Source organism: Maniola jurtina, chromosome 16, assembly GCF_905333055.1.
Source record: "Maniola jurtina chromosome 16, ilManJurt1.1, whole genome shotgun sequence".
Lineage (NCBI taxonomy): Eukaryota > Metazoa > Arthropoda > Insecta > Lepidoptera > Nymphalidae > Maniola > Maniola jurtina.
Window position 1 is genome coordinate 2116818 of NC_060044.1, and position 23747 is coordinate 2140564.

The window sequence follows — 23747 nt, forward strand, 5'->3', positions numbered from 1 at the left end:
CCTTTCTCATTTTGAGAGGAGACCCATGCTCTGTTTTATAGACGGTGATTCCAAACCAATCCATCACCTTATAATATTACTAGATGATATACCCGCGACTCCGTCCGCGTGGACTTGGGTTTTTAAAAATCGTGTGGGAACTTTTTGCTTTTCCGGGATGAAAAATTACCGAAGTCAATTTCCGGGGCGTAAGCTACCTCTGTACCCATATAAATCGGTTAAACGGATAGACACTTAAGAATCCCGTAGGAACTCTTTGATTTTCCGGGATAAAAAGTAGCCTTTGTCCGTCCCCGGGATGTAAGCTGTACTAAATTTCATCAAAATCGGTTCAGCTGAAAACATAGCAGAGAGACAGACAGACACACTTTCGCATTTATAATATTAGTATGGATTATATAAATATAAGTAAGTTGTTTGGGTTTCTCTGAAGTAGGTACTTAGATATAATATTATTTTTATCTGAACTTAGGTCATCTTAAAAGTCAGTTAAAAGTAATACATGGTACAGAAGTGTTCTAATTTACGCAAAGATTCTAGTGAACAGCGTGATTTTTAATAATTAAAAAAATAATTTGATTCCTACTTCTAATAATCTATACTTGCTTGCTATTTTCTCCCCCCTGTTTACCCTTTTCTGTGTTACTAACTGACTAAATATGAGTGTGATACAAAATATAGTATTTCTTCCTGAAATCTTCTAAATAATGATGAAAGTAATTAAAAAGTTTAGAGCAGTTTAAGGGAATACATTTTGCTTTATACTGTTTTGATAGAGAAGTAACCGCTAGGTAGTTTGTACGTGCAGAAAGTGACTTTTAGCCTACCTGAAATGAGTTTAAGGGTGGAAAATTGTTGTTTTTGTTTGCCTTTAAGGAACGGACTATTACTATGGGGCTATTTTTGCCTGGTAAGTTTACCAATTTATCTTTTCTATTCTAAAGCAGTCATGGTAAATCCCAATGGCTATTTTACGCCTCGGCAATATAGAATGCTTTCGAATGATTATCTATACTATACATATAATAAAATTGTAGAGAAGTGGTGTCTGTACAATGGAAATATATAAAAAAAAAGTAGCAGGGGTTGTTATTATATCGAAGCCGAACCCGAAATTGTAATTAATTTTTTTTTTGTCTGTTTGTCTGTTTGTCTGTTTGTCTGTGTGTTTGTGCACGCTAATCTCAGAAACGGCTTATTCGATTTAGATACGGTTTTCACTAATATATTGTAGTAAGCTTCACTTAGGATTTAGTGTTTATTTCATGTCAATCGGTTCATAAATAAAAAAGTTATGTCAATTTAAAGAATCACGGCGCCTCGCGCCTGAGCGTCCGTGGCTATATAAAGCGCGAAAAGTCACTATTCCACGCGAACGAAGTCGCGGGCACAGCTAGTTAGAATAATATAAACTTAATGCCCGCGAATTTCTTTTTTTTAAATCCCATTGGAACTTGTCAAATTTCCGGGATAAAAAGTAGTCTATATCTGTGTCGGGTTGAAAGCTAAGTAGTTATCTCGGTACAAAATTTTCAGTTTTCATAAATGCCGTGGGAACTCTGCTGTTCCAGGACTAAAATAATTCTATGTCCTCAACGGGATACAAACTAGATATCTCTGTACCCGTCAAAATCGTGTGTCAAAATCACAAAAAAAATAAACTAAACTACTTAGGAATATGAAATTTCGGTATATTATGTACCATATGCTGTGTTTAAACGACAAATACTGAAATCAACGATTTATAAAATAATTTATACAAGCTGTGACCACAACAAATGAACATTTTTTGGGGGTTTCTTTCACGGTTTATTGCGATGTTCTAGCTCGGAAAAGAAATTATTATTTCATACACCCAAAATATGATGTTTGCAATTATGTACGGACCCCAAAAAGAGCGAAGCCCGACTCGCACTTGACCGGTTTTTGCAATGTTTCAGGTAACCATTTATTTGAGCGCCCTGTCCACGCTATACCGGCTACAGGACTTTTTCTACGACGCGTCGTCGTTTCGAGGGAACGAGTTTTTCTTTTTATTCATCAGTCTCGTCCTCTTACTACTGTATTTTATTTTCCATATTGTGTTAGTGGCGGGACTACATAAGGTAAATAAATCATATTCATTGAACACCACTAATTAAATTAATACCACTTAAATACCACTAAGGTTTGGAATACTCTTAAAATAACCTAGAATCCCCTGGAAATTACAATCCAGGTATCTTTATAACAATAGTGAGTAGGCATCTTCTAGGTAAACGCGTCTCATCTTAGGCCACATCATCACTTTCCATCAGGTGTGATTGTGGTCAAGCGCTTGGCTACTAACCACTAGGCTTATTATTTGAATTACCGGCCTACCTACCTATATAAAGTTCAAATATTCTCTTTTCTTTTTCTTTTCAGAAAAGCAAATGCATGTTAGAAGTGTACGACGGCTCCCTTATAATATCGATGGTATTGGAAAGCATTGTGGCAGGTCTATATATACCATTGGCAATGCTTAGATCATTGGAATATGATATACAACATGATGATAATTCTTCGATATTTCTGTTCGGGATTGCTGTTTTAGTAGTTTTAGAAATACGTAAGTAACCAATGAAATTTTATAACTGATATAAATCGTGCCAAAAAAGAAACGAATTAAAAATGGATAGCACACTATTCATTTGCTCGCTATACATTTAAAAATCTCTTAAATTGTTTCAGTATTCAAATACTACATACTGGTATGCGTCCGAAGCTTAATCTCTACCCTGGCTGTTAATGAAGAGGACTTTCATTCGGAATATAGTTTAGAAAATCCTGATGTAATCGTTTATGATAATATAAAAAAGAGGAAAAAAGACATCAATTTACAGATTGCAGGAAACTTCAATGTACATGACGTGACCGTACATGATGGTGTCAATACCAGTAGCAGAAACAACAGTTCTCAGACAGCAGGAAACTCTGCAGCAGGAAATAATACAATCACGGAGAAAGAGGAAAATCCACAGACCCTACAAAACTCTGATGTGACCGTACATGATAGTATAAACACCAGTATCAATGACAACAGTGCACAGACAGCAGGAAGCTCTGACGTACATGATAATACAAACAAGGAGAAAGAGGAAAATCCACAGTCCATACAAAACTCTGACGTAACTGTACATGATGGTATAAACACTAGTATCAAAAACGACAATTCACAGGCAGCAGGAAACTCTGACGTCATCGTGAATGATAAGGAACAAAACAGGAATAATGACGAAGATAAGGAGATGGTCACGGCTAATCAATACCATATTATTGCATCGCCTGGAACATCATAAAATGACTTTTCTAGCGCAATGGTGTCTTCTGCATTTTGGTCGTTTTCTGGTGCCTCAGGGTACATTGTAAGGGAGGCCCCGAGTTCAATTCTTGGATGGGTAAATTTAGAAATTTATAATTTCCAAATCAGCCTTGGTCTGGTTTTATCTGCGAACCCTTGTGCCTTTGCCGCCAAGCGATTTAACCTAAAATATAGTCTGCGTTATCACTAATTATTATCATAATGTCAGATCGCAGTCAAGTATCAAGTCAAGATGTATATTATATTATCAGCATCAGTAAATTATTAATGATCACGATCTCTTTTCATTCTTTTGTTTTGTTATTTAAAAAACCTTTACTTACTTATATGATTATTGATTAAAATCAAATCAAAATCAAATCAAATCATCATTTATTTGCTCAAATGTAGGTTAGCATAGATTTTACAATTTATTTTAGTGTCACTACACTTGCCATGTAATGGCGTGCAAATATTTTACATAAGCAATGTAAACTGCACTAAATAGTTTAAATGTACATTGAATATGCTCAAAATACCTTACACATTACAGTCATACTTAGTACTTATTACTTTTCTTACTAGTTAGACTTAGTAGTTATTACTTTTCTGTAACTTTTAACTTTTTTCTGTAGGATTTAAGTGCGCTTAAAGAAATCAAATATCATTCGCTATAGGGGATTGCGATATTTATTAACTGTTTATTTTGTACATTAATGTACGCATAAAGCATAAAATTTTAAGTATAACGCCATAAAAGAGTTAGAACTCTTTATTAAGTACTTAAAAGTGGAAAAAAATACAAAAACAAGTAAGTAAAATTAGATACATAAGACTATATTAGTGATTAGGACGTCGACTGGGGTGGGAGCATTAAATTTTTATCATACTTGTTTGAGATTTCTTGTACGATGGTACGGAACCCTTCGTGTGCAAGTCCGACTCGCACTTGACCGATTTTTTTAAATATCAAAATGATAATCAAATTACGTTTGCATAGACCGGGCAACGAAAAAACTCTCAAATTATTTATTATGCGAAAACCTATTCAGTTTCAGCAGGTAAGCTCGGGTAAACTGTGTTGCTATCTTTTATTTCGCCAGCAATGATTTCTTGGAGCTGATTTTCATATGTAAGGCCAGACGTATTTTCCAATTTTTCCATAAGACTTCTCACCAAAATGATTAGGTAGACGTTTAAACCTAAAAAAATAATAACGAAATCAGGTACAGAATACTCGAAAAAATGACTAAATTAAGTTAAAAAATTCGAAGGTGTAGAGCATTTTTACAAATAAGGTATATATCACTCGTAAAAATAAAAATAAGTACTGTGATTTTCAAATAAGAAAATCATTACCATATTTAAAATTTAATGAAAACCCAATACTTAATTAAATCAATATTGTACACGGCGCGAACGGCCTAAAAGAAAGAGTGTTGCTTTCAGCATAAGTGAGTAATGTATTTTCTCATAATAACTTCTAAATGCCTGAACAGATTTGGATGCAAGCTAGTAAGTATATACAGGGTATAACAAGAACGCTAGCAAAAATGAAGACAGGCAATAGTACTGATGATTACTGATAATATAAGATACTACTAAAAAAAGTGCGAAAAAATTCAAAAAATCCTGTATTTTTAAAAGTTCACAATAAATTGCAAATAAAACATCTGACCGACGCTAGAGGTCAACGAACGTTTCGCAAATAGGTCACTCGAAGACAATGCTGCGTCGTAGGTGGGGCATTGACCCGAGTTTTTGCACGTTATACAATGCGGGTTTTAAAATACTAAACCACTAAAAACTGTGATAAGGCAAATATTATAGTTATTGGCATTGGATTGTGTTATGGACCATAACATACCATAACTTATGGTAGTATAATAATAACGCTAAGTTTTTGCTAGCGTTCTGGTTAAACCTGTATTAAGGTGCCCACGCACTTGAACTGAACTGCAGCTGAACTGCGCGTCGCGGCAGCGTCCCGCACGATATTACCGCGTAGCGCGTCACTGCCGCGCGTCGCGGCTGGAGAGAATATCGTGCGCCACTGCAGCTGAACTGTGCGTCACTGCCGCGACGCGCAGTTCAGCTGCATTTCAGTTCGAGTACGTGGGCACCTTTATTTAGCACTGCGACAAACTTAACACAATACTTACAGCATCTAACGAAGGCCAGTGTCACATAGTCAACAACCAAATAAGGTTTTGAAAACATGAAATATATGGTCAGAATGATCAACGCAAGTGACACGGTCAATGTGTAGTAGTAGAAAATTTTGAGATACCTTACAATTTGCTGAAATAGAAATAAAAAACATAATTGCTGATAGAGAAGCGAGCCGCTGGATTCAGGCGGCGCAAGACCGTGGTGTGTGGAAGTCACTACAAGAGACCTTTTGACAGCGTCCCTGGCGCAGTAGTAAACACTGTGGTCTTATTAGTGGGACGTGCCGAGTTCGATTCCTGGCAGAGGTTTGGAATGTTATAATTTCTAAATTTCTGGTCTGGTCTGTTGGGAGGCTTCGGCCGTGGCTACTTACCACCATACCGGCAAAGCCACGCCGCCAAGGGATTTAGCGTTCCGGTACGATGCCGTGTAAAAACCAAACAAGTATGGGTTTAATGAAAACACCCATACGCCTTCCTGGTTAGCCCGTTTCCATCTTAGACTGCATCATCACCTACCACCAGGTGAGAGTGCAGTCAAGGCTAACTTGGATCTGAATAAATAAAATAAACGTATGTCCTGCAGTGGACGTGTATCAGTTGGTGATGATGATATTCTTAATTCAAGCTTAGATATTCTGAGCTTCCGTGTGCAATTCCGACTCGATCCTGACCGATTTATATTCGAACACTCAACAGGTCACCTGCCGGGCGAAACACTAGTAATTAATCCAGCTAATATGTATAGCATGTTATTCAATGCTAAATATCATTGTTTATCCTCCACAATTATGTGATAGAAATTCGATTCCAGACCAGATGGATGTAAAATAGTGATACCTAATCCGAAAATTTATACCTATAGTGTAGATTTTTATTTTTTCAGTCATATTCAGCCAAATCCATCCAGTAGGTTTTGCGTGAAAGAGTAACAAATATACACAAACACATAAACTTTCGCCTTTGTAATATTCGTGTGATAGAATAGCGCTTGAATGCACTCAGGCCTACTGGAAAATGATTATGGAGCGCGCTTGTCTTGAAGACGCATTCACTCTTGACTTAACAGGGCTCTCTCCGTCACTTACTCCATACAATCGTAGTTCCAATTTCATTTGAATATTAATCAACCAAAGTCCATGAAATTTTGCAGACATATTGTAGAAACTAATATCTGTGCCTGTGGTGTTTTAGATTTTTCTAAAAATATGTAGTTTTAAAATTACAGGGGCTCAAAGATTTGTATGTGAATTTTTAAGACCGCGTAACTTTGAAACCGAATATTTTAACAGAAATCTGGAAAACCACAGGCATAGATATTAATTTCTAGAATATGTATGCAAAATTTCATGGAGTTTGGTTGCTTAATATTCAAATGAAATTGGAACTACGTTTGTATGGAGCGAGTGACGGAGAGACCCCTCTTAAAGAATACCTATAATGAAATTGGAAAAGAAGAGACCCTTGCAGTATCAGTTTCCCCCTCCAATTTTCTTCAAGTGGTGTCTGAAAATATGTATCACCATATTGACCTGAGAATGGAACCCAGGACGTCCCACTCATGGCTACCATTATTGAACTAGAAGGGTTGTTGAAAACCTACCCTGTGCGCTGCATATATCAAAACCATGTTGAAAACAATGTCAATACAATAAAAACTGATATCCATGCATATGTCAAAGATATCGATGACGTCATTGGGCATTATGTACCCATCCGAAATTATTCTGATTGTGAAGATTAGCACGCTGAATATTGAGTACAACTGTAACAAGTGAAAATTATCATCATCGTCATCATCATAAAGCGTAAATCAAAGTCAAAGTCATTCATTCAAACTAGGTACATTGTACAATTTCTGATTATTTATCAAACAATGACGTAGGTACTTAGTGGTGACAATTAATTACGTTAACTTGAAACTAAAGCTACGAGGGTTCCAAAAGCGCCCAAGTCTGAGAAGAGCCCACAACAAACTCGGCCAGGTATTCTTTTTTTATTATCACCACTTTACAAAATCACTTATTAGAACTATCAAAGCTAAGCTAATTCCTAGTTCCATGGGTGATTCAGAAGGATTTCCAGAATGCAAAGGGTTTAACTTTAATCCGCTATGGTGGCCAAGTGCAGATTGGCAGACTTCACACACTGCTGAGGACATTATGGAGAATGGGTAGGTAGATTTTCTCACGATATTTTACTTCACCGTTAAAGGATAGCGAAATAATCTTCGTTATCGCCGATTTGTACGATATAATATGTATACCTTAGACTACCTATGCTACCTACCTGCTATCAATGCAAAAATTGAATTTTAAAAGAAAAACCCCTAACCATGAATAACGAGAGTGGAAACAAAATTTTAACTAACATCAAAAAATAATTTCCACAAAAAAATTAATACTTTTTCTTTTTAACCCCCGACCCAAAAAGAGGGTTGTTATAAGTTTCACGTGTGTATCTGTCTATCTGTCTGTGACATCGTAGCTCCTAAACTAATGAACCGATTTTAATTTAATTTTTTTGTTTGAAATGTGGCTTGATCGAGAGTGTTCTTAGCTATAATCCAAGAAAATCGGTTCAGCCGTTTGAAAGTTATCAACTCTTTTCTAGTTACTGTAACCTTCACTTGTCGGGGGTGTTATAAATTTTTAATTTACACTTGTTTCTTTTTGATATTGTAGAATTTCTATGCACGGCTACGAAGCATAGGTATTAGGTACCCATTTTATGCGTGTTCTGAGTCAAAAATTTGAGTCAGAACTGAAACGCACTTGATCAGCTTTTACTTTTGAAATTTTTGAATACGAAATACACTAAAAATAAATAGAGAAGAAATAAATAATAGGGGCTTATTCGTAGCAAGCACTTACTATGTTTAGGTACCCGAAAATCAAAAGCCCTCGTCTTAGAGGCATACAGAAGCAGCACCTAGTAAGCTTTGGTAGTTCACAATACATTTTTACTAATAAATAAAATCACCGCAACACTTGTATCAACTGAACAGGATCGAATGACCTTACAGAGTGGGAGATAAAACTGACCCAGGCTAGGCTAATCTGTTTAGATGCAGCGGATGAATGCTTATTTTAATTTTCTAGCTTTTAACTATTAACTACTTATTTTGATCTGCATGATGTTATTTTGATATCAATCTCGGTAGGAAAGGCATTCCGAACCAGTGGTAGATGGTTTTGGCGATCCAAAACAACTTATAAGTCTAATTGAATAAAAATATTTTGAATTTGAATTTGAATTTAGAGTCTTATAACTAATCTCTATGATCAAGAGCACCTTGTGAATTATGAAAATAATTGAATCCAAATCGAAGTAGCCAAACTAAAGTGCAAATAATATTCTAAATACATCTATTACATCTGCTAGAAATAGTCCTCAGCAAATTTTTAGTTTTTTTTAACAGGTAAAGTAAAAAAAGCTTGATTCAATTAAGTATTAATTTTTTTCTTTTTGATATTTTTTAAGCACAATAATACATTTAATTGATGTTACGTGCATACGCGATGCTCTGTTTTGGTAACTGGATATGGACTAAGCGAGTGCCAGACCTTTTTTTTCATAAAAGCTGAAAGTTTCTCTGTGTATTGTCCCCAATGCAGGGAGGAACGATCAGCATCTATGAAGTTCAGATCATAGTGGCTTTGGGAGATAACAGGTAACAAAGGTGTTAAAAAATCCTACGTCAAAGTATAAAGTCTAATTTTATTATTATTATTTTTTCTTAGGAATAGTATCTTATAATAGTAGAATATTGCGAATAAAAATCTTGGCAACAAGCTGCCCAAAAAAAAAAAAGCTTGGACATCAAGTTGAAGCAAAATGTTGCAGCTTGCTGCCCGCAAACATTTTTGTTCGTAATGAACCTTTTAGTTAGGTCGCTGCCTGGGCAAACTAAAGACTTCGCACAAGGAGAGTTATAAGACCTCAGTCACAGTGAATGGCCTCTGTGCTAAAGGCATTATCAGTGTCAAAATTTTGTTTACTCTTTTAAACTACTATTTTTTACTTAATACTATTATTTTCATTTTTTTAGTGTTCACAAAATTTCTTTGACTGATATTTGTTAATATTCAAATGAGGACCAAAGTACGGTTGTATGGAGCGGACTAGGAATAAACTCTTCTAAACTAATTTTTATGCGGAATTCTAATCAGTTTCAGCAGGTAAGCTCGGGTAAACTGCGTTGCCATCTTTTATTTCGCCAGCGACGATTTCTTGAAGCTGATTTTCATATGTAAGGCCAGATGTGTTTTCTAGTTTTTCTATAAGACTTCTCACCAAAATGATTAGGTAGATGTATAAACCTAAAAAAATGACAAAATTAAATAAGTACAGAATAATCGAAAGAATAACTAAGGTAAAGGCAAAAAATTCGAAGTAAATAGGTACCTATAGTGCGCGATAGGCCGAGATGGCAATTGGGGTATGAGGCCACCAGGTCTGATTGAAGCCTAGCGCTAGTCTACAAATAATTAAAAAAAAAGCATTGCGATAGTTTTAAAATAATACTTACAACATCTAGTGAAGGACAATGTCACATACTCAGTAATATAATAAGGTCTTGAATATATGAAATATATAGCCAGAATGACCATTGCAAGTGACGTAGCCAGCGTATAGTAGTAGAAAATTTTGAGACATCTTACAATTTGCTGAAACAAAGAAAAACATAACATACAAATAATAATTTTAGAATCCTCGCAAAAAGTTAGAGCTTTCGATATAATACCTAAACAATAAACTTAATCCAACAGTACCAATGACCATTTGCCTTAAATACTTTTAGTGATTAAGTATATTTCAAACCCGCAATGTATAGCGTGCAAAACTCGGGGTAATTCCCCGCCTACGACGTAGCATTGACCCCGCGGCACCTCTAGCGTCAGTCAGATGTTTTATTTGCATTGCGAACTTCTTAAGGTTTTTTGTATTAATTTTTCGCGTTTTTGTGGTATCTTATCAGTGATCAGAAAGACGTTTGTACTAGTTGTGTGTTGTGTTTGTACTAGTTTTAAGCAACGTTGGCCCAAGTCAGCCAGAGGGGTTGTTGAAAACCTACCCTATGCGCTCCATAAATCAAAACCAAGTTGAAAGCAATGTCAATACAATAAAGAGCGTCGTTCATGTACACGTCCAAGACATCGATGTCGTCGTAGGCGATAGATACTATCTGCTCATCCAGATGGATTCTGGCGCTGTAGACTATCACGCCGATCGCTGAGTACAACTGCAAAAAGTGAAAAATATCAATATCTTTTTTTTTCACTCAGATAGGTATATTTTAATGTTGTTGTACACTTATATTCACGAGCTCAGAATTTTCTCCTCTTTCATTTGACACATTTTCAACCCCCGACCCAAAAAGAGGGGTATTATAAGTTTGACGTGTGTATCTGTGTATCTGTCTGTGGCATCGTAGCTCCTAAACGAATGAACTGATTTTAATTTCGTTTTTTTTTTTAAAGGTGGCTTGATCAAGAGTGTTCTTAGCTATAATCGAAGAAAATCAGTTCAGTTGTTTGAAAGTTATCAGCTCTTTTCTAGTTACTTTAACCTTCACTTGTCGGGGGTGTTATAAATTTTTAATTTACACTTGTACCTAGGTACTATCTATACAAAAATCGGATTTTCAATTGAAAACTCCTGAACATGAAAAGCGAGAGCTAAAAAAAATGTTGCTAGTAAACTGCATATCAAGAAGAATAATTAATTATTGACAAAACAAAAACCTTTTTCTTTCTTCTTTTTGATATTGAAAACTAAGACAATTTTATAAGCATGACTTCGGAAACGTACAGTATCTATTATACCTATACGTGTTTTGAGTCAAAAGTTACACAGAAATAAAACACAAGCGCTTGATCAGTTTTAACATTTGAAATTTTTGAATGCGGACGCTGACCACTAAAAATAAATAAAGAAATAAATAATAGCCTTGTTCGTAGTACTTACTATGTTGAGATATCCGAAAATCAAAAGCCCTCGTCTTAGAGGCATGCAGAAACAGCACCTTGTAAGTTTTGGTAGTTCACAGTACATTTTTACGAATAATGAACACAACACTTTTGTATCAACTGAGCAGGATCGAATGACCTTACAGAATGGGAGATAAACAGATAAAACTGACCCTGACTAGGGTAATCTATTTAATTGAGTGATGAATGCCCATTTTAAATTTTCGTTATTCATTTTAGACTACAAACTTATTATTTTGGAAGACCGAGGACGACTAAGTATAATAATGTAAACTTATAACTTTGGATAAACGACCGTACGTGGTTCATTCATAGAAATGAACCGGTCTTGTGAATCAGGTAGGTATTAGGTACCTATCAAAAGACCCGTTTAGGCCTAGTACAGGAGTTATAATAGAAAAAATTTCACTATACAGCGTGTTTGATAAATACATCGGAGTTTTAACAAATTCTTTAGGTCCTCAATCCTCATATTATCTCGAAAGGGGAATAAGTTACTTCTCATTATTTTTTGTCCATCTATACACATCAGTTTTAAACATCGATGTATTTTAAACTTTTAATCTGAGCTTGATTATATTCAAGCAATGCGTCTGTAAAATTTCATTGAATTTGATTGTTGGTTATTATAGATTAACAAATCAAACTCAATGAAATTTTATAGACACATTCTAGAAACTAAAATCTTATGTGTCTGAGGTTTTGTCAGATTTCGGTATAAATGGTAATTTCAAATAGTTCTAGTAGTAATTAGTTCAGTATTATTATATGTGTAACTTTAAAAATATACATTTTATAGAAATCTGGAAATTCACAGTCATAAATATTAATTTTAATATGTCTACAAAATTTTATTGAGATGGATTGATTGATCAATATCAACATCAAGATAGAATCAAACTGTTTCCTTGGAGTTCGCTACGAATAATCACAATATTATATTACGAAAAGGTAGGAAAAAGTTAAATTTTACACTTGTTTACTTTTTGTATATTTTGTAACATTTACCTTACAAATGGTGTACTAAGAATTATCGGGTATATATTATAATATTATATTAAAATAGCTTATAAGACTAACTGTAGAGCTGGTGAATATAGCGTTTTTGGGCAATTAATTCTAAGAGGTGTAGGTACAATTCTCAACTGAATTTTTGACTTCAGTACATTTCTTGGTATATAAAGCAAAGCGGCCTAAAACTGAAATTGTGTCCAAAGTTTATGATTGCGAGCACTAAATATACAAACTTGAACTCATTTCTTAGCAAAACCAAAAACTGCGCTTAAACTAAGGACAAATTCGTGCCTTCAATCAACGCGGAGCGAAGAATTACTATAGTAAAGTTATAGCAACTACCATTAGATTTTTCTTTAGGATATTTAAAAATTTACATTGGTTTGGTCACCAGCCCCTAAATAATTACAACTGTGCAAAAATCTACACAGTTTCAGCTGATACATTTGGATAAATTGTCTTGTCTTTCTTCATTTCGCCATCGCCAATGACGACTTCTTCAACTTGGTTATCGTATGTAAGGCCGGACTTATTTTCCAGTTTCTCGAGAAAGCTTCTCACCAGAAGTATTAGGTAGAAGTAAATACCTGCAAAGAAAACTAAATTGGGTACAAAATAATCTATTTTTATAAACATAATACAATCATGATACAGGGTGTAACCAGATCGCTAGGCTAGACCTCATAGTAATGATTATTATGGGACTTCGTCTGTGGTGGCGTTTGATGGCGCGCGTGCGGTGCTTTTTTGGAGTGTTTTTTTGTGAGAAGTGGGCGGTTTTTGTGTTCTGCTGGTGTTTATTGGTGGAGGAACTGACTAGGAAGCGCTCTAAAGGGACGCCGCGTGTATGTCGGCGGGCGCTGGCACAGACGAAGTCCATACTTATACATATAGTTTCCATAACTTGTAAATAACTACAAACTTGACATTGGCTAATCAGTGTAAAGCCAGACGAGAGAAAAAAAAATGATTATTCTGTATACGGGTATTAGTATTTTTCAAACCCGCAATGTATATAGCGCAAAACTCAGGGTCAATACCCCGCCTATGGTGCGGGAACTATGAACCGCCGCCCGTGAAAAATTATTTTGCAGCACCAGAGGAACTGCCAAAGCGTTGCCGGCTTTTCAGGAATTTATATTGATCTTGAATAACCCCATGTTAAAATCTAGTAGGAACAGCGCTGAAGAGAGATGGTTCCACAATTTGCACGTGCGTGAAAAAAATATCTGGTATACCAGGCACGTTTCTTAACTCTTTTCTGCGACTTCGTCCACGTGGATTTAGGTTTTGGAAAGCGCTGGGGAGCGCGCCAAGGGCTTTCTTCTCGCGTCGGTCTCTCAGTTTTGAGAACTCGATATATCACCTTTTTCACGATGTTACGCCATTTTTCCCTGTTAGAAGCCGTACGGAAGGTGGACCAGCCCCTCGATCGTGTAAGAAAAACGCATCATCGTTATCGTTATATCGTCAAAAAATTCTGCCCTTTCATTGGCTGTGAAAAAAGGTAAACAGCGAAACAACCAATCAAAGGGCAGAATTTCTTGACGATAACGACAACGACGAATACGTTTTTCTTACACAATTGGGGGGCTGGTCGTACCAACGTCTCGGACTGCGTCTACGGGGTCTCTTTCCTCCGATCTTGACAAGGCTAATGGCTAAGTGCTGTTCTAAATTTTTTTTTAAATTACTTACACCATCTAGTAGCAGACATTGCCACGTCTTCCTCAGTATAACGAGGTGTTTCATATATGTAACGTAGGAATAAAATGATCATCATAACAAACGTTGCCAATGAATAGTAGTAGTAAGCTTTCAGCCATCTTGCAATTTGCTGAAAAAAAAATTGTGTATGTAATAAATAGCTCTTATTGGTTTGGAGTGCCTCTACGTGATCAAATCAGTAAAAAGATCCATAGGGCACATAATACAAAAAAAATTGGTCAGAATTTTAATAACTATTTTAAAATTAGAACATAGAGTGTTCCTAAATCTATAATTGAGAAACACTTTTGTCACGCGAGCGAGAAGTACCTACTGATGTCGCGTTGTCCTTGTCCCGCTTAATTGACTTCGCTCAAACCCCAGCTTTACCATTACCACACACACACACATAAATCGTCTGCGGACAGATTAGTGTTCCGGTAGTAGTAATAGGTAAATAATCTATGGCTCCAAAAATGTTAATATAGAAAATAATACTATATTAATAAATAATATTATATAAATAGTAATAAATTAAATTATTTTTTACTTTTTAGTGCTTGTGGTTATTGAAGTCGTTTTTTTTTTGTATTTTTGAATTTTTTTTTGGTACAAAACCTGCAGTGGATCAAAAATACATGCCAAATTAGCTCAGTGGCTATTATTCAGTGTTAGACAATTAATTAGCTAATTACCTCGCTGCCTGGGACGTATGTATGTAAAATATTATACTTACCTTATGAGCCCCATAAACCAAAATCACGCTGAAGACTAAGTCGATAAAATAAACTACAGCATTAATTTCCCCGCCTAATGCATCCAAGTCGTCATAGGCGAATGATGGCAAATCTACATGCATTTGGATTGGGGTCCAGTAGACGACTACCCCAATCGTTGAAAAGAACTGTAACAAGAATATAAACATACAGACTGTAGTAGCATATCTATACTAATAAATAAAATTGGAGTGTCTGTCTGTAATTTCGAAATAACTACCTCATATTAAGCTCATATGGTTATTTGAACGATACCAACACTGAATCACACGTTTTTAAAATTTTTGTCTGTCTGTCTGTCTGTTTGAAAAGGCTAATCTTCGGAACGGCTGGACGGATTTTGACGGGGTTTTCACAGACAAGTAGAGAATTGACCAGGGAGTAAAATAGGCTACTTTTTTAACCGACTTTCAAAAAGGGAGTTGTGTTTTTCTACCTATGTACACCGAAATCTCCGAGATTTCTGAACCGATTTGCGTCATTTCTTTTTTAATCGATAGAGGAACTTTGCGACATTGTTTCATAAAAAATTTGGAGTCTAACTCTTCAATCCTGATGCTGCAGGGGATCTGACCAATCCACGCGGGCGAAGCTGCGGGCATCAGCTAGTTATTTATAAATAAACTCGGGCCACCACAGAAAATTAGGTACCTAGTAGGACCTGCCTGTAAGTGGTTCTTTTTTACCAGACTACGGCAAAGTCAAAAGGAAGGGTTATGATTTAGCAGGCATGTATGTATGTATGTTTGTATCTATGTGTGTTCCACCGTAGCGCCTAAGCACAGAACACTAGTGGTCTGGTGCGATTTTGATGAATAAGGTTTCAATGGATTCGTTATTATACTCTGGGTGACATAGGCTACAGCAACACAAAATCAGTACCTCTGACAGATTTTGATTTATCGTGCAGTATCGAAAAATACCCGAGAACGGAACCCTCTGTGCGCTAGTCTGACTGGCACTTGGCCGATTTTTGACTCTAAAATTATTTTTTATGAATGAAAATCCAAAAAAAACACTGTTATTTTCATTGTACCTATATCAAATCTTTGAAAAGAGCAATCGCCGAGTTTCTTGCTGGTTCTTCCCAGTAGGAAAGGCATTTCGAACCAGGGGTAAATGCATTCGACTATCAAAAGTACTTGTAAAAGTCTATTAATTGAAAACAAATATTTTTATTTTTATTTTATTTAATTTTTAAGTTTTCACCTACGCCAGCAGTCCTTACCAGTTACCATCGGCTACCAATTTTAATTTCTTAATCTTAGACTGACCAAATGCGGATTAGCAGACCTACTTACTAAGTTTATATATCCAATTGTCAAAAGACCTCTTCTGAGAGGCATGCAGAAACAGCATCTCGTTAGCTTTGGCAGTTCAAAATACATTTTAATAAACACTAGTACAACAACACTTATATATATATATATAACAATATGGATTCAACTATACTGGATCAAATGCTTTTCCAGAATGGGAAGTTAAACTGGCGTTAATGAGGTACAATGTTACATTAATAAAACAACGCTCGTTTTAATTTCTCTTTATTAATTTTAACAGAATTAGGGCCAGTTGCGTGACAGCCGGTTAATTAAAGTAACGTTATGATTACCGCTAAGTTATGGACGACAATAAGAGTAAAATGGATTGCACAAATCAAGGTTCGCTAACTTTGGACAACTGAATTTACCAACAATTTTTTTTTAACCACAGAACTTTTTAATAGTACTATCACACTCCACGACACTCAATACAAGCGAACTGATTTAAATAATACTGAAACACCGATATGTCTTCACACGATTTGTGTGCCTGGGTAACAGTGGGACTGAAGTCTGAGCGGAGCCACTCAAGCGTAGACTAGGACAACGCTATATGTAAGCAATATTGCTTCTCGCTCGCGTGACAACAAGGTGAGAAATGAGTGACGCCAGCGTGATAGAACTAATAGCAGTACCATTACGTTTTGGGCGAAATCAAATTGGCGGCGGAGTGAGTGTCACTTTACGTAGTGATTATTGTTACCTAGTATTCTGTGATAGCACTTTCCAGGTATATAGTGCGCGCAATACAAGTAGTCCAATCTGTTACATCATGGAGGTTTACGCTGGTCATAGAATAAGAAATAAATACACAAGGCCTGGCTAAGGATTTTTTTTTACAATTCGCAGATACGCCTCGTGTTCACAATGGATTTTGCGCGCCTATACAGAAAGATAACTCCTTCGAAATCATGAAATTTGTCAGGTAGGTAGGTCTTAATATAACATAAGTAAAGGAATAAATCCAAAAACCGTGAATTTGTGGTTACATCACAGAAAAAATAATTAAAATGTGTTTTAATTTTCAAAGTAAGATAACTATACCAAGTGGGTATCATATGAAAGAGCTTTACCTGTACACTCTAAAACAAAGTTTTATTTATTTTCAAGCATACGTAATAGTTTTTGATTTATCGTGCAAAATGTCGGAAAAAATACCCGAGTACGGAACCCTCACACTTGGTCGGTTTTAATTGGTGATCCAAATTTAACGGTAACCGTATCGTAAATTAACCGACTCATATGCAACTGGCCCAGACATGTAGTGTTTATAAATTACTAATCTAAATTTATTTAAAAAAATTCGACTGACTGACGCACAGCTCAAACTTCTGGACCGGAAGTGAACCAGAGTGAGGGAAATCTCGGTTTGATCCTGAATCGACGATAATTATGTCAAATATGGCTATGGGCTATGGGTGACGTGAAGTCAAAGAAAAATAGGCTATTCATAGGCTAGTGTCAAATGTGATTTTGATGCCTGCCAGTGACGTCGAAGCCTCGACGTTTTGTTATGTAAGCTCCCTAAGCCCTCATTCGCACTATTCACTTATAGCTTGATAACTAGGTAGGTAATTGTTCACAAAAGACGAAAGTGTTGAAAATCAGTAGGGATAATAAATTTCGATGAAAAATCTAAATAGAGGGGGATAGGTAAATATCAGTCAATATGTTTTTGCTTTGTAAAATCCCGCAAAGATAAATAAGTATACTTAAACTTGTTTTGTTAGATTTTCGCGGAACTAGCATCCCACATTCCGATGATCTGCCAGAGGAAACCAGATGATAACAAACTGTTTATAAACATACTTAATATACCTACCTCATCGATGTATATACCTATCATGCACTGATTTCTCCTACGACAGTCGGGGTCCGAACGTTTTAAGGAAAAGTTGCATATAAAATAACAGATCGAATTCAAAAAATTGTTGGGTTTTTTATAAAATATAAAAAGTGAAATAAATAAGAAATTATATCGGTACCAATCTCAAAACTTTAAATAAAGGCTGAATTTCGCTCAATAGTTTATTTACGCAAAAATAGCTTTATAAAAAAATTAGAAGTAGGTACTTATAGTACATAAACTTTTTAATAAAAGTGGGTTTTTTAATATAGCTTTTACTTAATAGAAAATCAAAAAAAAAAAACAAAATGAGATGTGAAATACCAGTTGTGATGCGGTGTTGTTGCTGTTTTCCTCTTCGACATGGTTTACTTGTTTGGGCATACTTAAAACAGGTGAGTGACCTCATGTACATATAATACTTTAGCTTGAACTTGACTGTAACTTCCCTGGCATAGTTGTAAGTGCTGTGCAATGCTTTTTTACTAACCCCCGACCCAAAAAGAGGGGTGTTATAAGTTTGACGTGTGTATCTGTGTGTCTGTGTGTCTGTCTGTGGCATCGTAGCTCCTAAACTAATGAACTGATTTTAATTTAGTTTTTTTTTGTTTGAAAGGTGGCTTGATTGAAAGGGTTCTTAACTATAATCCAACAAAATCGGTTCAGCCGTTTGAAAGTTATCAGCTCTTTTCTAGTTACTGTAACCTTCACTTGTCGGGGGTGTTATAAATCTTTAATTTACACTTGTTGCAAGATAGGCTTGCAATAAAAAAAAGCATAGCGACTTTTGACGACAAGAAACCGGCCAAGTGGAGTCAGACTCGCGTACCGAGGGTTCCATACTCAGATATTTTTTCGACATTTTGCTCGATAAATCAAAAACCATTATGTATAAAAATAAATAAAAATCTGTTTTAGAGTGTACAGGTAAAGCTCTTCATAATGTGATACCCCATTTGATACCTATAGTTATCTTACTTTGAAATTTGAAAATACTAATTATATTTTCATGAACTCATTTTAATTTTTTTTTGCGATGTAACCACAAATTCACGGTTTTCGGATGTTTTACTTTACTTGTGCTATAACCACCTGCCAAATTTCATTCAGGTAAACGGGAAGTAGGTACCTTATAGGTTTTCTTGATAGACACGACAGATGGACAGACAGACAGATAGAGAGACAGACAACAAAGTGATCCTTCCTATAAGGGATCCCATTTTTCTTTTTGAGATACGGAACTCTAAAAATTAGCCTAGTAGCACATAAAAAGCAATGGTGAGCGTGAGGTCTAAGTTGGAGTGTGTATTTTGGTTATATCTGTGTGGCGGCAAACAGGGACGCCGCCGGAAGGGTTACGTTATGCTAACGAATAACAGCTAAGGTACTATTTCTTTTACAGATCCTCAGTTTATTCTTCTTAACATATATGATTGTAGAAGTATGTCGCCACTACCAGAGAATGCGGGTGTTGAGTGATGTGATGTCTTTACTCATGATACTCCTTACGATCGCAGACATCGTGTTTCACGTCCTTTTTATTATAAGTGCACATACAGTAAGTTTATTATGTGATAAATAACTAGATAATGAAATCCATACTAATATTATGTGAAAGTGTGTCTGTCTGTCTGCTAGCTTTTCGCGGCTCAACAGTATAACCAATTTTTAACCGACTTCCAAAAAAGGAGGAGGTTCTCAATTCGTCGGGATTCGCCGATTACTCAAAGACCCCTGGACCGATTTGGAATTTTTTTTTTGTTTGAAAGGGTATACTGTGCAGGTGTTCCCATATAAATTTCGTGAAGATCTGATGAATATCTTCGGAGATGGAGAACAGAACTCCTCAATGGATAAGAGCAAATTGCTCGCGATCAGTGTAATAGCTTAGTAAACAGTAGGGTTTTAACTGGGCATAGCATATTATAGTACAGTGGGGCCACTAAAACTTGTGAAATAAAAAAAATTCAAAAGAAAAATAAAACCGACTTCAAAAACGAAAAACACTAAAAAGTAGAAAATAATTTTTGTTTAGCTACACGTGTAATGTACCTCTCTCTCTTGGATTCCTAATTTTGTTCATACCTAGGTACATTACACGTGTAGCCAAACAAAAATTATTTTCTACTTTTTAGTGGTTTTAGTTTTTGAAGTCGGTTTTATTTTTCTTTTGAATTTTTTTTAATGTTTGATAATGAGTTAACTTATATAATCTAATATTAGTAGACTGTAGTAAGTATGTAGTATTAATATGTTAGTAACATGCGATATGCACCACCCGCACTCCCACTGCTAAACATGCAGGAAAAGCATGCATGCTGCATGTTGCACCATACAGATTTCTGTTTCAACGGATTATAGCAAATTAAGCTTTTGGTTCCATGTATATCATGGACTTCCGCAAAGTAACGCCTAGGTACTTCTATACAACATCGGCCATATTATGTTTGATCGTAACCCGGACCATAATTTCACAAATAACTTGACACCTCATTCAACAAAATCGACCCAGTAGCTTAGTTAGGCGCTACGTGGAATATAATATACAAATATAACATACATACATAAATATACATAGACTCTCAGAGTCAATAACCCTTCCTTTTGGCTTTTCGAAACTGGGTCGGTAGGTAGGTATTTAGGCGAAATATTAATTTCAATTTCGTATTAACGCGGAAATGCAGCCAGTATTCTTGGCACCATTCCACGCGGGCATGATTTGTATAGTAATTAGATAAGGCTAGCTTTAAGTTTTATTGTAATATTTTCAATAAAAAAAAAAAAAAAAGGTAATTTCGTATTTCTTTTCCAGAAAGACTACAAGAAAATGAGAATATTCTACAGATATAGTATAGTTGTTATTTGTCTGTACGTGCTCATAGTTGGTTTTTACATAGCAATGTGGACATACTACGTATACGTGATTCCTGTCATACTCATATTTATATGGCCAATTGTGGTGCCAGCGCTGATTATGAGCATTTTAATGATATGTAAGTATCAATCCTTATTTACTAACTTCGGGCATAGAATCCATACTTAATATTATAAATGCGAAAGTGTGTCTGTCCGTCTGTCTGTCAGAGGATGCCCGCGACTTCGTCCGCGTGGATTTAGATTTTTATAGATCCTGTGGGAACTGTTTGATTTTCCGGGATAAAAAGTTGCCTATTTTGATTACAGGGACGCAAGCTACTTCGGTACCAAATTTCATACAAATCGGTTCAGTGGATAAGTCTTTAGGAATCCTGCGGGAACTCTTTGATTTTCCGGGATAAAAAGTAGCCTATGTCCGTCCCCGGGGTATAAGCTAAGCCTGTACCAAATTTCGTCAGAATCGGTTACATGTTGGGCCGTGAAAAGGTAGCAGATAGACAGATAGATAGACAGACAGACAGACAGACAGACATACTTTCACATTTACAATATTAGTAAGTATAGATTTCACGTATAGATTTGATAAATTAAGGCTCTCTGTTTATAGAAACTAAATAATTCAGAATAGGAAACAGAATCACTCAGCAAAGCTAAGCTGAAGTATTACTTGGACAGGGCACATAGTGATCTATCCCATCAATTGTGGACTATAATATAAAAGTAGAGGAGAGATGCTAAAATATATAAACGACGCGTAAATGTTACATTAGGCCAGGTTACAGGTTGTCTTCAATTTTAACCGTATTATTTTTCTGTTTCAGTTTTTCAAGGTTACCTCATAATCCTCGTAAGAAGTGAATTTATCAAACTGAAAAACAACTCCCATTTTGAATTCGTGAACCATGCGGCTGATGAGAAATGTACTGCCAACCTTGATTTCGTCATACGGATCCCTGTGACTGTATAAAATTACCAAAATAGCCAGAGCTATTACATAATGATAGCGCAGGAAGTTCTATGCAAACAGCGCTATAACGTCGTCTTAGAGTGAAAACCTCGGGAATGCATTTTTGCTCAAATTTATTTTATTGCGTTTCTAGGAAGAAAACCTCGCAACGCACATCCTGATCTGACTAATTTGTTCATTCGATACTCGTAACGCCATCTATGACATTAAATGAGAAACTCGTAAATACTCGCTTCTGTTAGTTACAGCACGCAGTTTTTTCTTCCTCCTGAAAAGTTACTTCTTTTACACTTACGAGGTTTTCACTCTAAGCCGTCGATAAAGTATTTTGAATGATCTGATATTTAAAAAAAACACCGGTATTTTCTTCAAATCCTTTCGTAGTTGGGGTCTACGTTGTAAAGAGAGTTGTGCTAATATCTTGTTTCTGGTGAACTTTACATTCATAATAATGTCAGTCAGTAATTTATGTCAGTCAGTCAGTTTATGCACCTATATTAAGACATTAAAATGATGCTGGAAACCAAATTGTATACTTAGTTATTGAGTTATTATACGGAATTTGTACACGTTTATTTGCTAGAATTTGTCTGAAAAAATTATTAGATATTTCTATGTACATTCATTATGTAAAATATGTGATACGTTGCCATAATATTAAATTATTTATTTTTTAAATTATATGGCTTTGCCCTACGGATAAGCATGAATTAATTAAGTTCTTAAATCTCAATTATTATTAGGTAACTAAGGTAAGTAGACACTAATAATAATAAATAATTTATTTTTTGAAGTTCTCTTTATTTTTTGTAGCCTACCTTCTTAAGTTGTTCTCAAAGAAAAAAACATAGGAAATATTCAAAAATAACCAAGAGCCTGGATGCCACTTCAACTAACGTATAAGATTCAAAAAAACAATGACCTGCCAAGTGCCAATGTTAGCACAGTTGCAATAATGGTTGGTTGGATTCAAAAAGTTTTTTAAATAATAATATTTTAACATATTTATCGGGCTTTTTAGGGTTCCGTACCTCAATAGGGAAAACGGAACTCTTGTAGGATCACTTCGTTGTCTGTCTGTCTGTCTGTCCGTCGTGTCTGTCAAGATTCCTATAGGGTACTTCCCGTTGACCTAGAATCATGAGCAGGTAGGTAGGTCTTATAGCACAAGTAAAGGAATAAATCCGAATACCGTAAACTTCTGGTCACATCATTAAAAAAAAAAAGTTTTTAAATTTTCAAAATAAGAAAACTATACCAAGTGGAATGTCATATGAAAGGGCTTCTTCTTCTTCTCTCTGGGCTGGTTTCCGCACTTAAACGTTTCCGTCTGTTGTGCGTATGAAAGGGCTTTACGTATACACTCTGAAACTGATTTTTTTTTTATGTATGATAGTTTTTGATTTATCGTGCAAAATGTTGGAAAAAATACCCGAATACGGAACCCTCAGTGCATGAGTCTGACTCGCACTTGGCCGGTTTTTATTTTTTTATAAGATAAGATAGAGCGCGCTTACTAGAAGATGCTTATAATTCACTCATGACTTCATGAAAAAATCGCTAGTTTGTTCTGTCTGGCCCGATTTTAATGCGGTTTTTGCTTATATTATAGACGACATCATCGTCGTCATGATCAACCCATCGCCGGCTACTCTACTAACACTACCACTCTACCCATCTACAGGCCATAGTCTGCCACGCTGGTCTAGTACAGAAGACTGCACACACCTTTGAGAGCATTATGAAGAACTC

General features: G+C 35.7%; 5 protein-coding genes across 7 annotated transcripts; 2 read left to right on the forward strand and 3 right to left on the reverse strand.

The window, feature by feature from the left end:
- Nucleotides 1-427: 427 nt before the first annotated feature.
- Nucleotides 428-3626, forward strand: LOC123873342. Of its 3 annotated transcripts, none has more exons than XM_045918161.1 (5): nt 428-910; nt 1941-2105; nt 2407-2590; nt 2713-3030; nt 3094-3626. In XM_045918161.1, the coding sequence occupies exons 1-5, from the start codon at nt 833-835 to the stop codon at nt 3318-3320; spliced, it is 972 nt and encodes a 323-aa protein (XP_045774117.1). In that variant the 5' UTR covers nt 428-832; the 3' UTR covers nt 3321-3626. The 3 variants fall into 3 exon arrangements, with proteins under 3 accessions (XP_045774117.1, XP_045774118.1, XP_045774116.1); XM_045918162.1 differs by having other exon boundaries at nt 429-910; nt 2713-2886; XM_045918160.1 differs by having other exon boundaries at nt 429-910; nt 2713-3626.
- A 368-nt stretch (nt 3627-3994) lies between these two features.
- LOC123873352 lies at nt 3995-8555 on the reverse strand. The gene is made up of 4 exons (XM_045918173.1): nt 8367-8555; nt 7097-7258; nt 5485-5623; nt 3995-4524 (listed from the first exon to the last, which is right to left on the reverse strand). The coding sequence occupies exons 1-4, from the start codon at nt 8451-8453 to the stop codon at nt 4367-4369; spliced, it is 546 nt and encodes a 181-aa protein (XP_045774129.1). The 5' UTR covers nt 8454-8555; the 3' UTR covers nt 3995-4366.
- Nucleotides 8556-9193: 638 nt separating this feature from the next.
- On the reverse strand, nt 9194-11782 carry LOC123873351. Its single transcript, XM_045918172.1, has 4 exons — nt 11464-11782; nt 10571-10738; nt 10025-10163; nt 9194-9815 (listed from the first exon to the last, which is right to left on the reverse strand). The coding sequence occupies exons 1-4, from the start codon at nt 11548-11550 to the stop codon at nt 9658-9660; spliced, it is 552 nt and encodes a 183-aa protein (XP_045774128.1). The 5' UTR covers nt 11551-11782; the 3' UTR covers nt 9194-9657.
- Nucleotides 11783-12891: 1109 nt separating this feature from the next.
- On the reverse strand, nt 12892-16789 carry LOC123873350. Its single transcript, XM_045918170.1, has 4 exons — nt 16285-16789; nt 14944-15111; nt 14199-14337; nt 12892-13087 (listed from the first exon to the last, which is right to left on the reverse strand). Exons 1-4 carry the CDS (start codon nt 16369-16371, stop codon nt 12924-12926), a joined length of 558 nt encoding a protein of 185 aa, XP_045774126.1. The 5' UTR covers nt 16372-16789; the 3' UTR covers nt 12892-12923.
- A 1356-nt stretch (nt 16790-18145) lies between these two features.
- On the forward strand, nt 18146-22195 carry LOC123873344. Its single transcript, XM_045918164.1, has 4 exons — nt 18146-18546; nt 19554-19709; nt 20964-21144; nt 21850-22195. Exons 1-4 carry the CDS (start codon nt 18460-18462, stop codon nt 21993-21995), a joined length of 570 nt encoding a protein of 189 aa, XP_045774120.1. The 5' UTR covers nt 18146-18459; the 3' UTR covers nt 21996-22195.
- The last annotated feature ends 1552 nt before the right edge of the window (nt 22196-23747 follow it).

What these genes read in the sequence shown, in the direction of transcription:
- LOC123873342 (XM_045918160.1), top strand. Translation starts at nt 833, where the DNA reads ATGAGTTTAAGGGTGGAAAATTGTTGTTTTTGTTTGCCTTTAAGGAAC. An exon ending in TAGTGGCGGGACTACATAAG is followed by an intron (nt 2,106 to 2,406) that starts GTAAATAAATCA and finishes TTTTCTTTTCAG; the next exon opens with AAAAGCAAATGCATGTTAGA. An exon ending in TTTAGTAGTTTTAGAAATAC is followed by an intron (nt 2,591 to 2,712) that starts GTAAGTAACCAA and finishes AAATTGTTTCAG; the next exon opens with TATTCAAATACTACATACTG.
- LOC123873351 (XM_045918172.1), bottom strand. Translation starts at nt 11,550, where the DNA reads ATGTACTGTGAACTACCAAAACTTACAAGGTGCTGTTTCTGCATGCCT. An exon ending in TGATTTATGGAGCGCATAGG is followed by an intron (nt 10,164 to 10,570) that starts GTAGGTTTTCAA and finishes TCTTTGTTTCAG; the next exon opens with CAAATTGTAAGATGTCTCAA. An exon ending in ATTGTCCTTCACTAGATGTT is followed by an intron (nt 9,816 to 10,024) that starts GTAAGTATTATT and finishes TCATTTTTTTAG; the next exon opens with GTTTATACATCTACCTAATC.
- LOC123873344 (XM_045918164.1), top strand. Translation starts at nt 18,460, where the DNA reads ATGAGATGTGAAATACCAGTTGTGATGCGGTGTTGTTGCTGTTTTCCT. An exon ending in TTTGGGCATACTTAAAACAG is followed by an intron (nt 18,547 to 19,553) that starts GTGAGTGACCTC and finishes TTTCTTTTACAG; the next exon opens with ATCCTCAGTTTATTCTTCTT. An exon ending in TATGAGCATTTTAATGATAT is followed by an intron (nt 21,145 to 21,849) that starts GTAAGTATCAAT and finishes TTTCTGTTTCAG; the next exon opens with TTTTTCAAGGTTACCTCATA.
- LOC123873350 (XM_045918170.1), bottom strand. Translation starts at nt 16,371, where the DNA reads ATGTATTTTGAACTGCCAAAGCTAACGAGATGCTGTTTCTGCATGCCT. An exon ending in TGGTTTATGGGGCTCATAAG is followed by an intron (nt 14,338 to 14,943) that starts GTAAGTATAATA and finishes TTTTTTTTTCAG; the next exon opens with CAAATTGCAAGATGGCTGAA. An exon ending in AATGTCTGCTACTAGATGGT is followed by an intron (nt 13,088 to 14,198) that starts GTAAGTAATTTA and finishes TTTTCTTTGCAG; the next exon opens with GTATTTACTTCTACCTAATA.
- LOC123873352 (XM_045918173.1), bottom strand. Translation starts at nt 8,453, where the DNA reads ATGTATTGTGAACTACCAAAGCTTACTAGGTGCTGCTTCTGTATGCCT. An exon ending in TTTTCGGGTACCTAAACATA is followed by an intron (nt 7,259 to 8,366) that starts GTAAGTGCTTGC and finishes CACTTGTTACAG; the next exon opens with TTGTACTCAATATTCAGCGT. An exon ending in TGATATATGCAGCGCACAGG is followed by an intron (nt 5,624 to 7,096) that starts GTAGGTTTTCAA and finishes TTTCTATTTCAG; the next exon opens with CAAATTGTAAGGTATCTCAA.